The sequence below is a fragment of the Nycticebus coucang genome, chromosome 4 (genome assembly GCF_027406575.1).
Source record: "Nycticebus coucang isolate mNycCou1 chromosome 4, mNycCou1.pri, whole genome shotgun sequence".
Taxonomy (NCBI): domain Eukaryota; kingdom Metazoa; phylum Chordata; class Mammalia; order Primates; family Lorisidae; genus Nycticebus; species Nycticebus coucang.
In genome coordinates, this window is record NC_069783.1 from 8,074,780 (window position 1) to 8,091,512 (window position 16,733).

General features: G+C 39.7%; 1 protein-coding gene across 3 annotated transcripts in view; it reads left to right on the forward strand.

The window, feature by feature from the left end:
* The window catches only part of CPSF3 (cleavage and polyadenylation specific factor 3), a 48,940-nt gene that overhangs the window by 979 nt on the left and 31,228 nt on the right, over window positions 1-16,733 (forward strand). For 2 of the 3 annotated variants that reach the window (XR_008379500.1, XM_053587863.1), the window contains exons 2-8: window positions 3,243-3,306; window positions 4,687-4,784; window positions 6,549-6,677; window positions 8,839-9,016; window positions 10,192-10,281; window positions 11,554-11,704; window positions 16,457-16,632. Coding sequence is in view for 2 of the 3 variants with exons in the window: in XM_053587863.1 (XP_053443838.1) it covers window positions 3,243-3,306; window positions 4,687-4,784; window positions 6,549-6,677; window positions 8,839-9,016; window positions 10,192-10,281; window positions 11,554-11,704; window positions 16,457-16,632 (886 nt within the window). In the remaining variant the exon portion in view is untranslated. Of the gene's footprint in view, window positions 1-3,242; window positions 3,307-4,686; window positions 4,785-6,548; window positions 6,678-8,838; window positions 9,017-10,191; window positions 10,282-11,553; window positions 11,705-16,456; window positions 16,633-16,733 lie in introns of those variants that run through there. The other variant, XM_053587864.1, reaches the window with a different exon arrangement.

The window sequence follows — 16,733 nt, forward strand, 5'->3', positions numbered from 1 at the left end:
TTGGTACCACCCGAATGTATACATTTTACAGAAGGTAGGTGATATCTCCTTTACACATTCATTCAAAAGTCTTCATTGAGCACTTACTTGAGACATAGCCCAAGGTTCCTGCTGCTTACTTCACACCTGTCATGTCTTCCTGTGTTCAGCAAATACTGAGGACCTGTCAAGCACTGCACTAGGCTTGCAGATACAAATAAGATAGAGGGCTGAGTTAACTGCTTTCACCGATTGGAGGGAACTACAGTGCAAAGTGAGAAGTACTGGAGAGACTTTGGAATAACAGGAGATCATTACTTCAGAGTGCTATCTGAAGTCTAGGGCCTACTTTACCACTTACTAGGACAACAACCTCACTGAACCCATTTCCTCATGTGAAAATACTGTAACAGCACTTGCGTAAAAATCATGGTAGGTGCCTAGTAAATGATACTAATATAAGAATGCAGGACGGCATTGAACTGAGCACTGTGAAAGTATGGAAAAGAGGTTTCTAGCAGATGGAGGAAGGAGATATCTCATGCATCCTGCAAAATGTGATGCTTGGGCTGAGTCCTAAAGAATGAGTAGGAATTAAAGACAGTGTAGGGGCCAAGATGTTCCAGGCAGAGGAAATGGCACATGGGAAAGTGAGAGTGGTCACAGCTTGTGAACAGATTCCTCATGGTTGCAACTAAAAGGTTAGCAGATGAGATGGAACAAGCTGTTGATGTCCAGATTATGAAGTACCTCGTATACGTATTAAGGAGTTTGAGTCTTTATTGGGTTAATTATATGGAGGCAACAAAGGATTTTAAACAAGCATGAGATAGCATGGAAATTAAGTTATGGGAATGTCACTCCTAGAAACAGGTAGGAGACGAAAGGATGAAGTGGGTGGATCCAGTAGGATGTAATTGAAATAATCAACTCTAAGCAGTGGGAGCCTATAATGAGTGAAGTGAATGTTTCGAGAGCGTTCAAAAGTGCAATCTTCAGGGTTTTGTGACTGCTCAGATGTATCTGAAGGGATGGTGGTGAGGAGGAAAGACAGGGCAGAGAGGAGTCTTAGGATGACTCAGATTCCAAGTTGGGTAGCTAAAAAAGAGTTGTGTCATTCACTTAAGTAGTACAGGATATGGGGCAGGTCTAGAGTAAATGTAGGAGTTTTGTCATTTTGTAACAGCTTTATTGAAACATAATTAACTCATTTAAAGTGTACCATTCAGTGGTTTTTCCAGGAGTTGTGCAACCATCAACACTGTCTAATTACAGAACATTTTCATGGCTCCAGGAAGAAACCTTGTACTTAACAGCAGGCATACGCAATTCCCCTAGGAATTTCCAGTCCTAGGAAACCACTAATCTTTTTCTTCTCTATAGATTTGTGTATTCTGGACATTTCATATAAGTGGGATCAGAAGATGTGTAGCCTTTTGTCTCTGGCTTCTTTTGCTTCACTTCCAAGGTTCATAATTTAGAATTTACTACATGTCCTGCACTGTAGCAATACAGCAGTGACCAAGATAGACAGTATCTCTGTTCTTATGAAGCTTTCATTTTAGTAGTGAAAAACCTGCCATGAGTAGATGCAATAACTTCTTGTACTCGTATTTTGATAAAATCATGCTAGACTATAGCTTGCTGTGAAGGACAAATTAGAGGAGGTAATCAAGGGAAACCCTCTGAGAAAGTGACCTTTGAACTGAGACCCAACTGATGCAAAGGAACCAATCATGCCAACATCTGAGGGCAGAATATTCCAGGAAGAAAGATGAGCAAATGCAAGGGTGTTGTGAAAACTACCTTGGCATATTGAATATGCGTCCCTGGGGGATACTTGAGGAGAGATACCTGATGTCAGGTGTGTAAATATAGAAAGAAATTGAGACAAAAGTGTGGGCAGTTTGCTAAATGAATTTGAGGAATTGATAGAGGAACTAAATATTTTTTGATTTAGGTGATGACCTATGCCTCAAATGAAGAGGGTAGAGGGTTAGAAAATTTGGGAAAGGGGAGAAAGTTTGAAATAGTTGCTGTGGAAACTAGAAGAGAAAACTGAGCTAGGGACACTTAAGAGGGAATTTCAAGAGCCACATAAAGTGGAAGGCTGGGGTATCTGTAAAAATTAAAATTTGTTTTTTATTTTTTCTTCATCAGTAGCCTAGGAGGTAGGATCTCAGTTGGGGACAAATCGTTTTCATGTCTTATCTCCTAGTAAAATTTGTTCCTTGAGGTCAGGGTCCACATATCTCAGGCACTTAATATAGCAGTTGGCAAATACAGAGGGTGCCAAAAAAAGGTATACACATTTTAAGAAGGAAAAAAGTATTAAATTTTTAATACTCAAGTCATGTTTGATTTCTGCTATTATAAGAGGTGCTCAGTGTGACTGGTATTAATCTTTTGTTAGCAGTATCTATTGAGTATTACAATTTTAATAGTTTCTTCTTAAAATGTGTGTACTTTTTTTGGCACTGTAGAAACTGCTTAATGTTGAATGACTGAGTGTACTCTGAACTAAAATGGTTGGGAAAAGGCATCAAAGGAGGTGAAAGATTTGAAAAACAGGTGAAGTTTAACTTGAAGTGTGCCTTGTGATCATTGGAAATTATGGCCACTTTATTCATGTAAGAAAAAATGAAAACTGTTTAAGTACTGCTATTAAAATATACTGAAATAACAGAAGGTGAAAGAAAGGGACTGAAAGTATGAATAAGTACTCTATTTTTTAAATGTGTAATATGATCTTAAAGAAGATGACAGCATTTTGTTTTTTTTTTTTGGCTAGGGCTGGGTTTGAACCTGCCACCTCTGGCATATGGGACCAGCGCCCTACTCCTTGAGCCACAGGCGCTGCCCGATGACAGCATTTTGAAGTGCTTGTGGCTCTATACTTAAGTGCTAATTCCAAAAGTATTATTATATAATCTGCGTGACTGCTAGTTGGCATTTAAAATACATCATAATTTAAATCTAACATTCAGAAGATTGAATTTAACCTTTGAACTTCTTGGATCTGTATGACCTTGTCTCACAATTTTAACAACTGCAGAATCGCTGCACTTCCAAAGATGACTTTTCCTCCTTTCCCACATTGACTGTTCTTCCCTTGTAATTTTGTAGAACTCTCATGCGCCTCAAAATTTTTAAGTGATTACTGTCACTAAATGGGACATACTTTAAATTGTAGGAAAGATTGAATTTACTGAGCTTGATTTGGTTTTTTAAACATTTTTACTTCTCCCCTTGAATGTTTACAGGGGAGCTGGGCAAGAAGTAGGAAGATCATGTATTATTCTGGAGTTCAAAGGAAGAAAAATAATGGTAATTATTATTTTTGTAGTTGGGTTAATAGTATGGCTCTGTCTGTATTGGGTGTTAGATCTTTTCTGGTAGCCTCCTTATCTGTTTGGCTCCCAGAAAAATGTTACAGTGCATGTAATTTATGCTGTGCTATGTTAGTGAAAAGAACTAAGTTATTACTAATTTGACAAAAGATTAAGTAGATTAAGAAGATATCTTGTGAGATCGTAAAATTATCAACTAGATCTGCTGAGCTATTGTTTCTTCAAAGTCCCTCTTCTACTTTTGGAGGATTGAGCCAACCTACCTGCCCTACCACCAGTGGAAGATCCCAAGGAACTGACAGCCCCAAACACATGCAGAGCTCTAGCCATTCCCATGTAGCATGTGGTGATCAATCTTTGGCATATAGCATTAAGGCCCTGGCCTCGGGCAGGTCACTCTGTTTCTCTATTCCTAAAAAGTAGAAGGAATGGACGAGATGGTTCCTAAGGTACTCATTAGAAAGGCAGCTCATTGGTTCGTGTTCCTTTGGTTCCTCTTCTCAACTTCTCCCAATCTTAAAAGAACAGGTATATGCCAGCATAGTCATTTATTATATTAATTTGGCAGTAAGGCCCTACAAAATAAGTACATGTCCTTTTTTTTTTTCTTTGAGACAGGGTCTCACTCTGGCCCTGCGTAGAGTGCCATGGCATCATAGCTGACAGCAACCTCAAACTCAGGGACTTAAGCAATCCTCTTGCCTCAGGCCCCAAGTAGCTGGTACTACAGGCATGCACCACTATACCTGGCTAGTTCTTCTATGTTTTAGTGGAAACTGGATCTCACTCTTGCTCAGGCTTGTCTGGAACTCTTGAGCTCAAGCAATCCCCCTGCCTCAGCCTCCCAGAGTGCTGGGATTACAGGCATAAGCCACCGTGCCTGGCCAAAATAAGTAAATCTTTAACGACTGACTCTTAGGAATCTGTTCCCTAATGCCTTAAAATATTTAAATTACTGTGATCAAGGAAGTTTCCCATTTCTAATTATTATCTTCTCACAATAGTCATATCTGATTGTAGTATATCTATGAACTTTTAAAGTGCCTGCCATCTTCTGATATCAGAGTTCTGGAAAAAGAATTCATTTATTGTTAGGCTGACTAGCAAAAGAATCTAAAGAGAAGATGTCTCATGTTTTGCATCTTGTGACCCTAAATATGAGCTATATTTTTAATTTGGGAAGTTAGAATTGTTTGTGGCATATTTGCCATATTTAATAAGAATTATATTCCAAATGCACGTGTATGGAATCCATCTTGGTTATGTGAATGGTGGGTCATTTATAATTATTGTCTGTTTTCTGGATGAATTTTAGTAAAATGTGCATACTGTGATCTTTTTTTCCTGTCTCTTTTAGTTGGACTGTGGGATCCATCCTGGCCTAGAAGGAATGGATGCACTTCCTTATATCGATTTAATTGATCCAGCTGAGATTGATCTCCTATTAATTAGTCAGTAAGTTTTGTCCCTGTCAAGATCTTTTTTTTTTTTTTTTTTTTTTTTTGAGACAGAGCCTCAAGCTATCGTCCTGAGTAGAGTGCTGTGACATCACAGCTCATAGCAACCTCCAACTCCTTGGCTTAAGCAATCCTCTTGCCTCAGCCTCCCAAGTAGCTGGGACTACAGGCACCTGCCACAACACCTGGCTATTTTTTGGTTGTAGTTGTCATTGTTGTTTGGCAGGTCTGGGCTGGATTTGAACCTGCCAACTCTGGTATATATGGCTGGTGCCTTAGCCGCTTGAGCTACAGGTGCCAAGCCAGTCAAGATCATTCTTGACCATATTTTGAGGTTTTGGTTTTCTAGAAGTATTTTCTACTGGGGAGCTTGTTACAGACATCTGCATCTAAGCCAGCAGTCTATAGTGCCGTCACAGGCTAGAGAAGCTACTATGGAAAACTTACTACGTCCAGATGAAAGCAGTGAAGAAGTGGGAGGAGATACCTTAGACTATAAAACAGGAGAACAAGAAAGCGCTTTCTCAGGCTTTCACCTGGAGGCCACTATCTTGTCACATTCGTCTAAGAGTACTTCGTTTAAAAATAGTGGCATGTTTCAGCTTGATTCTGCTAAAATATTTATCATAATTCTAGCTTCCAAGAGTAGTTTTGGGCATATTCTTCTCTCTGTAATTACTCACTAATATGGTCAGTAAGTGGGTTCCAAACAAGGTAAGTTCTGTGGGTTTGTTCTTAAGTTGAATTCGTATGTAAGTTGGAACAGGTAACATTTACCTGTATAAGTATGACTTATACATAAGATATTTGTAACTCAGGGATTGCCTGTAAAGTTTTTTGTTGTTTAAACTTTCTTTTTCTTAATTTTTTTTTTTTTGAGACAGTCTCACTCTGTTGCCCAGGTTTGAGTGCCTGGCATCCGCCATAATACCTGGCTCATTTTTCTGTTTTTAGTAGAGGGGGGTCTCATTCTTTCTCAGGCTAGTTTTGAACCCCTGAGCTCAAGCTGAGCCTTCGCCTCCCAGAATGCTAGCAATATAGGCATGAGCCACTCTGCTCAGCCTTCAAAAAAAAAAAAAAAAAAACCTTTAAATCTTTTTCCTGTACTAGAAAAATACGTATTATTTCTTCTTTCTGCACATACCTACTTTCAGTTTTCTCAAAGTATCAGTATATAGTTGTTAGAGAATTTTTTTTTTTTTTTTTTGAGACAAGCTGTCACCGTAGGTAGAGTGTCATAGCGTCACAACTCACAGCAACCTCCAACTCTTGGGCTTAAGGCTATTCTCTTGCGTCAGCCTCCCAAGTAGCTGGGACTACAGGTGCCCACCATAATGCCCGGCTGTTTTTTTTGTTGCAGTTGACATTTTTGTTTTAACTGGCCCAGGCGTGTTCGAACCTGCCAGCCTTGGTGTATGTGGCCAGTGCCTACCCACTGAGCTACGGGCCCCGCCCAAGAATTTTTTTGTACAGTAAGCGACAGTTTCATTATCTATGGCAGGGGTCCTCAAACTGCAGCCCGCGGGCCACATAAGGCGGTGTGATTGTATTTGTTCCCTTTTTGTTTTTTTACTTCAAAATAAGATATTGCAGTGTGCATAGGAATTTGTTCAGTTTGTTTTTTTTTAAACTATAATCCGGCCCTCCAACCATCTGAGGGACAGTGAATCGGCCCCTTGTTTAAAAAGTTTGAGGATGCCTGATTTATGGCATCTGATGGGTAATATTTTAAGAATTAATACAATCTCTCTTGCTTTTTAAGTTTCCATTTGGATCACTGTGGAGCTTTGCCTTGGTTTCTGCAGAAGACAAGTTTCAAAGGAAGAACCTTTATGACTCATGCCACAAAAGCGATTTACAGATGGCTTCTTTCAGATTATGTCAAAGTCAGGTAAATTACTTTACTAGATTTTATCTGCATTTGGCTCTGCATAAACATATGGTTCAGGAGACAGACCATTTGGTGGGGGTTTTTTGTTGTTTTTTTTTGTTTTTGAGACAGAGTCCGACTCTCGTTGCCCACACTAGAGTGCTGTGGCATCGTTATAACTCATGGCACCCGCCTCATCCTCCCAAGTTGCTGGGACTACCCCAGGGACCTGCCATAGTGCCCAGCTAGATTTTCTATTTTTAGTAGAGATGGGGTCTCACTCTTGCTCAGGCTAGTCTCAAACTCCTGGGCTCAAGCATTCCACCCTCCTGGGCCTCCCGGAGTGCTGGGATTATAGGCATCATCCACTGCACCCAGCCTGTTTTGTGTTTTGTAATTTTAGAATCCTGCTCCTTAAATTGAGTATTTTGTATTTTAAAATAAAGTGCTCTCTTTTTGTTCACAAGAATGTCAATAATTTATTAATTCATTAACAAAGTCATTAAATACCCATTTGTATCTAGCATGTTCCTGACTGAAGTCTTTATGTAATTTTTATAGTCTTTTCAATCTTTGTCCGACTTACATGAATTTTATAATAGAAATAGTCTAAATAGGATTTTGTAATTTTTAAAAAATTTAAAACCAAATGCATTATGAAGCAGTATATATTGAATTCTTATTTTAGATTATTTGATCAGAGAAAATTAACTGTTAAATGAAAAAATTCCCTAGGGGAGTTCTTACTAGCTGTAAGAGGAACATCCACACCTCTAACAAAAAGTTTGGAATGTTTGTATTATACCTGCAACATAAATGATTAACTTTCAAAAGTTGACAGCTTAATATATGTATTCGAAGAATAGCTAAAATGTGGGTGGTGCCTGTGGCTCAGTGAGTAGGGCGCCGACCCCATATGCCAAGGGTGGCGGGTTCAAACCCAGCCCCGGCCAAACTGCAACAAAAAAATAGCCGGGCGTCGTGGCGGGCGCCTGTAGTCCCAGCTACTCGGGAGGCTGAGGCAAGAGAATTGCGTAAGCCCAAGAGTTAGAGGTTGCTGTGAGCCGTGTGACGCCACAGCACTCTACCAAGGGCAGTACAGTGAGACTCTGTCTCTACAAAAAAAAAAAAAAAAGAGTAGCTAAAATGCTATTTATTACTCAAATATAAACACAAAGGGCTAGAAAAGTTATCCTTACTAATATTAACACTGGTTAACACTTACATAATGCTTATCAGACACCAGGCACAATCCTCAGTTCTTTTTTTTTGAGACAGAGCCTCAAGCTGTCACCCTGGGTAGAGTGCTGTGGCATCACAGCTCACAGCAACCTCCAATTCCTGGGCTCAAGCGATTCTTCTGCCTCTGCCTCCCAAGTAGCTGAGATTACAGGTGCCTGCCACAATGCCTGGCTATTTTTTGGTTGCAGCCATCAGTGTTCAGTGGGCTGGGCCCAGGCTGGATTCAAACCTGTCAGCTCAGGTATAAGTGGCTGGTGCCTTAGCCGCTTGAGCCACAGGCGCCGAGCACAGTCCTCAGTTCTTAATATACATCAACCCATTTAATCTAAACCCTAACTCCTGATATAGGTTCTGTTATGAATTCCAGTTTACAGATCATGAAGCTGAGGCACAGAGAGGTTAGGTTATTTGCCTGAAATGGTGACAGTAAAAGATAGCATTGGTATTTGAACCCAAATAATCTGACTCCAGAGTCTATGTCCTTAACCACTATTCTTTCTTGCTTTTTAGGAATTGCATTAACATAATTTTTAGGAGAAAAGTTATGATAAACTCTGTAGAAAAATCCTTTCACATCCCCATGTGAGAAATCTCTGCCACGGTTCAATGTATGTGAATGTGTTTTATCTGTCAAGTGTTGGGGCGGAAACAAAGGTTGAGAAATACTGTTAGGGTATTTTGTCATAATTTACTGTGCATATTACTTAAGATTAAGAGTTCTTTGAACTTAGTATCTTAATTTACTGTATGCTTTGCTTTTTAAAATCAATTTCGTAGGTATTCACTTAAAACAAAAAAGTACACAAAACATCTGAGTGATTCTAAATAGCGTAATTTATACAGTATATTTTTAAGAAATATCTTCATGGATATATCATCCACAGATATCAAAGACTTAAAAATATCTTAATTCCTTTTGCTGGCATCTTTTAAAATTTAGTAACATATCAGCAGACGACATGCTGTACACTGAGACAGATTTGGAAGAAAGCATGGACAAGATTGAAACTATCAACTTTCATGAAGTTAAGGAAGTTGCAGGAATCAAGTTTTGGTGTTACCACGCAGGCCATGTCCTGGGAGCCGCCATGTTTATGATTGAGATCGCGGGCGTGAAGGTACCTCTGGCTCTGGCACTTTTCTCCCCAAGAGAAATCAGTGCAGAGCTTTGTGCCATTGGGGAGTATTTAAGAAAAAATTCCCTATGACTTACATAGTTCCAAAACACTGAAACATAAGATACAAATGAAATCGATACTTTTCCTTTTAAATATTGTAATTCCTACTGCCATTATAATACTTTCTATATCAAGACAGAGTAAAATGAGCATCTCAAGTAGTAAGTCCCCTCAGGCCCCATGGGATTAATTTCAGTGTCCTTTAGGCAGCCTATTAGGGAAGAGCTCTTTGTGGCTGGATCAATTTAAAATTAAAGCACGATTTAGTATTCATATCATCTTGATGGCTTAAAATGCACAGATAAGCCCCTCAGCAGAGTGGGCTACAAGAGAGAGGGAGGTTAATTAGGAAGATCATTGTAGCATCCTTAACGAACTTCTGAACTTGTGGGCAGGTGGACTGACAGGTGTCTAGACTCTGGAGCAGCGGTTCTGAACTCAGGCTGCACATTTGAATCACTTAAGGAGCTCCTAAAAAACACATATTCAATGGAATCTGAAGGTGTGGCTTGGCCTTTTTGAGTTTCCTTGGTAATTCTAAAGTGCAGATAGAGTTGAGAACAAATACTCTAATATTGTCCTAAATGTTTTATAGCTGCTTATACATTTGAAACTTTTACACATTGAGTTGTACAGTGTATCATTAACTACAAATCTTGCAATTTGTTGCAAGGAACAAAAACTAAGCAAGATATGGTACAAATGCAGATCTGAATTCTCGTTTGGAATTTGGCTCGTACTCTCTTATGATTTTATCTCCCATGTAGACAGTGTTCCCATGTGCCTCAGTAAATTTCCTTTCCTTATCAGCATGCCCTTTTTCTCTAAGAAGTTCAGAGCACTTCTCAAGTTTCTTAATAAAATATAGATCATTTTTGTGGGATGATTCTGGGAATTTGCTGTTCCCGTTAATTAGATTAAATAAGCGAACCACTGGAAGGTTTAGTGACTTATCAAAGTTATCCTTTTGCATTAGATACAAGCATTGCATATAAATTTCAGCAGTTTTAGGCTATATTTTTAACTGCACTTTTAGATTTTATGAGCTTAATGTATTCACTAGCAAAATGAAGCCTTCCCCTAATCCTGACTTTGTTGTTTTACCTTTCTCATAGCTTTTGTACACTGGTGATTTCTCAAGACAAGAAGATAGGCATTTAATGGCAGCTGAAATTCCTAATATTAAACCTGACATTCTTATCATTGTAAGTATTAATGTAGTGTATTGTAATTAATGTAAAATGAGCAGAATTTTTTCTAGTGGAAAAATATTGTGATCTCACTTTCATAGTATGTTAGATATAAATTTGTCTGTTTTCTCAGGGTTTTTTTTTTCTTTTTGAGACAGGGAGTCTCTCTGTCATCCAGGCTGAAATGCAGTGACATAATCACGATCATAGCTCACTGCAACCTCAAACTCCTGGGCTCAAGCAATCTTCTCACCTCAGCTTCCCAAGTAGTTGGAACTATAGGCGGGTACCACAACACCTGGCTAAATTTTAAAATTTTTTTCATACAGACAGTGGACTCCTGACCTCAAGTGATCCCCACCTCAGCTTCTCAAAGTGCTGGGATTATAGGCATGAGCCAGTACACATAGCCAAGATTGATTTGTTTAACCCTCAGAAAAAGTTGTTATTTTCATGATAATGTACTTTAGAGTAGTACTTCTTTTTTTTTTTGTAGAGACAGAGTCTCACTGTACCGCCCTCGGGTAGAGTGCCGTGGCGTCACACGGCTCACAGCAGCCTCTAACTCTTGGGCTTACACGATTCTCTTGCCTCAGCCTCCCGAGCAGCTAGGACTACAGGCGCCCGCCACAACGCCCGGCTATTTTTTTGTTGCAGTTTGGCCGGGGCTGGGTTTGAACCCGCCACCCTTGGCATATGGGGCCAGCGCCCTACTCACTGAGCCACAGGCGCCGCCCTAGAGTAGTACTTCTTAAAACTTTAACGTGCTTAGGAATCATCTCATGATATTGTTAAAATATAGATTCTGATTTGTAAGCCTGGGCTGGGGCCTGAGAGTCTGCACTTCACAATAAGCTCCCTGGAAATGCAGTGCTGTTGGTCAGTGGACCACACACAGTAAGGCTTTAAGTGATATTCTGAAACAGAAGTGTGAGAAACAATATTTCTGAATTAAAAACTGATGTATCAGAGGTGGGAGAAATATCCTTCCCTCCATCCCCATGGGAAGCAAAATAGTTTAATATAATATAATAATGACATAGGGGAGAAGATAATTTTTAGGCTACTTCCTGGTTTCATTTTCTATAAAGGTCTTACTGCTTAGATCTGAATTCTGGCACTCTTGTTTGGTCCTCTTTCCAAGTAATATGATAATATGTGTTCAGGTAAATGGAATTTAAATGGAGAAATGAATTACGTACTTTGCTTCAGCATTTCATTGATGTTAAACTTTTAAATTCTTTGGAATCATTGGTCTTAGTCTCACAGTTCTGATGTTTTACTTAGGAATCTACTTATGGGACCCATATCCATGAGAAACGTGAAGAGCGAGAAGCAAGATTCTGTAACACTGTCCATGATATTGTAAATAGAGGGGGAAGAGGTCTCATTCCTGTCTTTGCTCTTGGAAGGGCTCAAGAGCTGCTCTTGATTCTAGGTATGCTGTTTCTTTTTTGTCATTTTATCAAGATAATAACACGGGCTTGGGTAAGTCATTCCACCTTCCTGGGCTATAGTTTCTTCGTTTAAAAAATAGCGATTTGGGGGTGACACCTGTGGCTCAAAGTGGTAGGGCGCCGGCCCCATATGCCGGAGGTGGTGGGTTCAAACTCAGCCCTGGCCAAAAAAAACTGGAAAAAAAAAAAAAAAAAAATAGCGATTTGGTGCTAGTAAGAGCCCAGCGAAGCAGCAACTTTCATACAGTGTTGCTGGTAATGTAAGTTGATGTACCTTTCCGGTTACCATCGGCATCAGATGTCTTAAAATATGCATACCCTTTGACCAGCAGTCCTACTTCTGGGAAATAAGAGAGATGTGTGTAGGGCGGCGCCTGTGGCTCAAGGGGTAGGGCGCCGGTCCCATATGCCGGAGGTGGTGGGTTCAAACCCAGCCCCGGCCAAAAACCAAAAAAAAAAAAAAGAGAGATGTGTGTAAAATTTTGTCAATAAAAGCATGTATCATTTTAGTATTTTTAAAGAAATACTATGTCAGTATTTATCACATTGTAGGAAAAATATATTACAGATGAGTAATTACAAATAATCTATCAAAGGACTGCGATTCTGCTTAGTTAAAAAACCTACACACAGGCTCGGCACCTGTAACTCAAGTGGCTAATGTGCCAGCCACATACACCAGAGCTGGCGGGTTCAAATCCAGCCTGGGCCTGCCCAACAACAATGACTACTACAACCAAAAAATATCCGGGCCTGTAGTGGTGGGTGCCCGTAGTCCCAGCTACTTGGGAGGCTGAGGCAAGAGAATCGCTTAAGCCCAGGAATTGGAGGTTGCTGTGAGCAGTGATGCCCTGACACTCTACCCAGGGTGATAGCTTGAGGCTGAAAAAAATTTACACACAAATGGCTGGAGAGATACAAATCTGCATATTGGGAAATGGATGATTTCTTTTTTCTATTGTGTTTTTCTTTATTTTCCATATACTTCAATGAACATGTATAACTTTTTGTAATAAGAGGCACAAAAGATGTCACTTTTTAGCTTGATTTGCATTTACTGATCCCTTCTAACTCACATTCTGGGATTCTGTTTGGGGAAAGCACTCTCCCTAAAGAGCAGATGAAGGTGCCTTGTGTGTATATAGCCTCAGCATGAAGGACTAAAAATGGCTGCATCTTAAGCTCTTATTCCCAATTCTGCCCTTTCTGTAATGATAAGGATAAATAGGATTCCTGTTACACAGACAAAACAAGCAAGGGAAGTGGGAATAAATTACACCAGATGAAAAGCAAATCTATAACAGAGAAATGACTTTCTAGAATCTAAGTTTTTAAAATCCTAATCCCTGGATAAATGATTTGCCAGTTTCTTTTCTTCTTTTTTTTTGAGTCAGAGTCTCACTATATCGACCTCGGTAGAGTGCTATGGCATCACAGCTCACAGCATCCTCAAACTCTTGGACTTAAGCAATTCTCTTGCTTCAGCCTCTGAAGTAGCTGGAACTACAGGCGCTGTCCACAATGCCCGGCTATTTTTTGTTGTTGTTGTAGTTGTCATTGTTGTGGCCCGGATTAGGTTCAAACCTGCCAATCCCAGTGCATGTGACTGGCGCCCTAACCACTGAGTAACAGGTGCCAAGCCAATTGGTTCTCTTTTCTAACTACAAATGAAAAAATTAGTCATTAGAAGTTTAAATTTTTTTTTTTTTTTGAGATAGAGTCTCAAGCTAACACCCTAAGTAGTATGCTGCGGCATCATAGCTTACAGCAGCCTCCAACTCTTGGGTTCAAGTGATCCTCTTGCCTCAGTTTTTGTATTTTTGGCAGAGACAGGGTCTCGATTTTTGCTCAGGCTGGTCTTGAACTTGTGAGCTCAAGCAATCCATTTGCCTCAGCTTCCTAGGGTGCTAGGATTATAGGCATGAGCCACTGCCCCCGGCCCTTAGAAGTTTTGAAATGAAAAGTCTTCAAAACAAATAATACGAAGAGCAAAGGCAATTAGGAAGGTGAAACAACTCACCATCAAATTAGCTTGCCAGATTTAGCAAATAAAAATACTGGACATCTAGTTAACTTTTAAGTTCAAATAAATAATGAATAATCTTTTAGTATAAGTGTCCCACTTTAATGTACACTCTTATACTGAAGTCTTTCATTATCTCAAATTCATGTTTAACTGGGCATTTGGTATTTTTATCTGCTGTATATAATTAGGTTGCTCTTTTTCCTTAAATTCTCTTTGGTGATATAGTATAACAGAGAGCAGCCATTCAGGTCACTGGCTTTAAATCTTTTCTATGTCCTAGACATATAACCTTGGGAAAATTATTCCTTTTTTAACTGTTCAGAATTTACTCATAAAAATACATACAAAAAAATTAGAAGATTGTGATGTGATCTTGGGATGTAATCTGCTTTATACGGTATGTGAGAAATAACAGTATATGCCAAAAACTTTGATACCTTTAAAAATTTTAGTTATATCTAAAAAAAATCAATAAGATAAACCAGAAAACAAAACGGAAATGTATTTGTAACATAGATTACAGAAAAAGCCCTTGTACTTATAGAATTATCACTTACACATGAAGTAGAAAAATAGCATTCATATAACTAACATTTTTTAGTCTCAGTTTCTCAGTCAATAAGATGGGAAATCTTTATAAAATTGTTTTGAAAATTAGAAATGATAAATGTAAATTACATACTAGGCATTTGATACATATCCTAAAAGCAGATGGACCTAGTAGAATTAAGTGATAGGTTTTGGTCATTCTTCCTTCATGAAATTTTGAGATTTAATAAGGGTCCTCTTAAAATAAGCCTTGTTTTGCCTACTGCTCAATTACAGTAGAACCTCTGTAAGTTGACCACTAGAGGGGCTGTAACAAACTGGTCAGCATACAGAGGTCATCAACATAAGGAATTAGGCCTACTGTACTTACATGTGGTGCATGTCCAGTCTATGAAAATTGGGTCAACTTAAGGAGGTGGTCAGTGTAGGGAAGTGGTCAACTATGGAGGTCCTACTGTATTTGATTAGTAGTTTTTAAAAAGTATAACAACAGGCCTGGTGGCTCTCACCTATAATCCTAACACTTTGGGAGGCTGAGATAGGAGGACTGAAGCCCAAGTTTGACAACAGCCTGGGCCAGGGGTCCTCAAATTACAGCCCGCAGGCCACATGCAGCAGTGTGAATTGTATTTGTTCCCGTTTTGTTTTTTATTTCAAAATAAGATATGTGCAGTGTGCATAGGAATTTGTTCATAGTTTTTTTGTTTTTTTTTTTGAGACAGAGCTTCAAGCTGTCGCCCTGGTTAGAGTGCCAGGCATCATAGCTCACAGCAACCTCAAACTCCTGGGCTCAAGCGAGTCTCCTGTCTCTACCTCCCAAGTAGCTGGGACTACAGGCGACCACTACAACGCCCAGCTATTTTTTGGTTGCAGCCATCATTGTTGTTTGGCGGGCCCGGGCTAGATTCAAACCCGCCAGCTCAGGTGTAGGTGGCTGGCGCCTTAGCCACTTGAGCCACAGGCGTTGAGCCCATAGTTTTTTTTTTTTTTTTTAACTATAGTCTGGCCCTCCAACGGACTGAGGGACAGAGAACTGGCCCCCTGTTGAAAAAGTTTTAGGATGCCTGACCTAGGCAATATACGGAGACCTTGCTTCTTAAAAAAAAAAAAAATTACCCAGGTGTGGTTAAGTACCTGGCTACTTGGGAGGCTGAGCTGGGAGAAGCACTAGAACCCAGGAGTTTGAGGTTACAGTGAGCTATGATTATGCCACAGCACTCTAGCCTGAACACCAGAACAAAACTCTGTCTCAACAAAAAAAAGAGTAACACTTTTTTTAAGTATTCAAAATTGATTTAATTCTTCTGGTAGTCCTGTTTTATAAGTTGAAATATTAATACATTTTTATTTAAAACCATCAGACTATAGTCCCAGCCACTCAGGAGGCTGAGGCAAGAGAATCACTGTAGCCCAAGAGCTTGAGGTTGTTGTGAGCTATGATGCCATGGCACTCTGCCGAGGGCGACAAAATAAAACTCTGTCTCAAAAAGAAAAAAAAAAAGGCATGACAGAATTTAGTGTCTCTGGGGTAACACGTTATGGTCCATTATTCAGTGTAAACTTAACACTGAATAATTTTTAAAAGCCTCCCCATCTTTAAAAATGCTCATCACAGGGCGGCGCCTGTGGCTCAGTGAGCAGGGCACCGGCCCCGTATACCGAGGGTGGCGGGTTCAAACCCAGCCCCGGCCAAACTGCAACAACAACAAAAAAAAATAGCAGGCGTTGTGGCAGGCGCCTGTAGTCCCAGCTACTTGGGAGGCTGAGGCAGGAGAATCGCCTAGGCCCAGGAGTTGGAGGTTGCTGTGAGCTGTGTGACGCCACGGCACTCTACCGAGGGCCATAAAGTGAGACTCTGTCTCTACAAAAAAAAAAAAAATGCTCATCACATTTTTCTTACATTGTGCACTGGTATTTGGAAATAAGTTTTGGGTGTGTAAGTTTAAGTTAGTAAGGACCAGGCTAATTTTTCTTAAACTCTTTTAAATACCCAGTTATACACTTTTGTTTCTTGACCAGGCTAATTTTTCTTAAACTCTTTTAAATACTCAGTTACACACTTTGTTTCTTGGTTGTGTGGATTTTTTTAAATTATGTGTTTCACTTATTATTTGACCTCATAGAAAACAGATGTTTGTTTCTCTAAAAATCTCCCTAGATGAATATTGGCAGAATCACCCAGAACTACATGACATTCCGATATACTACGCGTCATCTTTGGCCAAAAAGTGTATGGCAGTGTACCAGACATATGTAAATGCAATGAATGACAAAATTCGCAAACAGATCAACATCAATAATCCCTTTGTTTTCAAGCACATTAGTAACCTCAAGGTGAGTGTTTGTGGAAGAAAGAAAGACAAGGTTGGGTGACACACGAGGCGTGAGGAGGAGGCGGTATCTGAAAGTGACGCTGTTACTGAATCCCTCTTGCT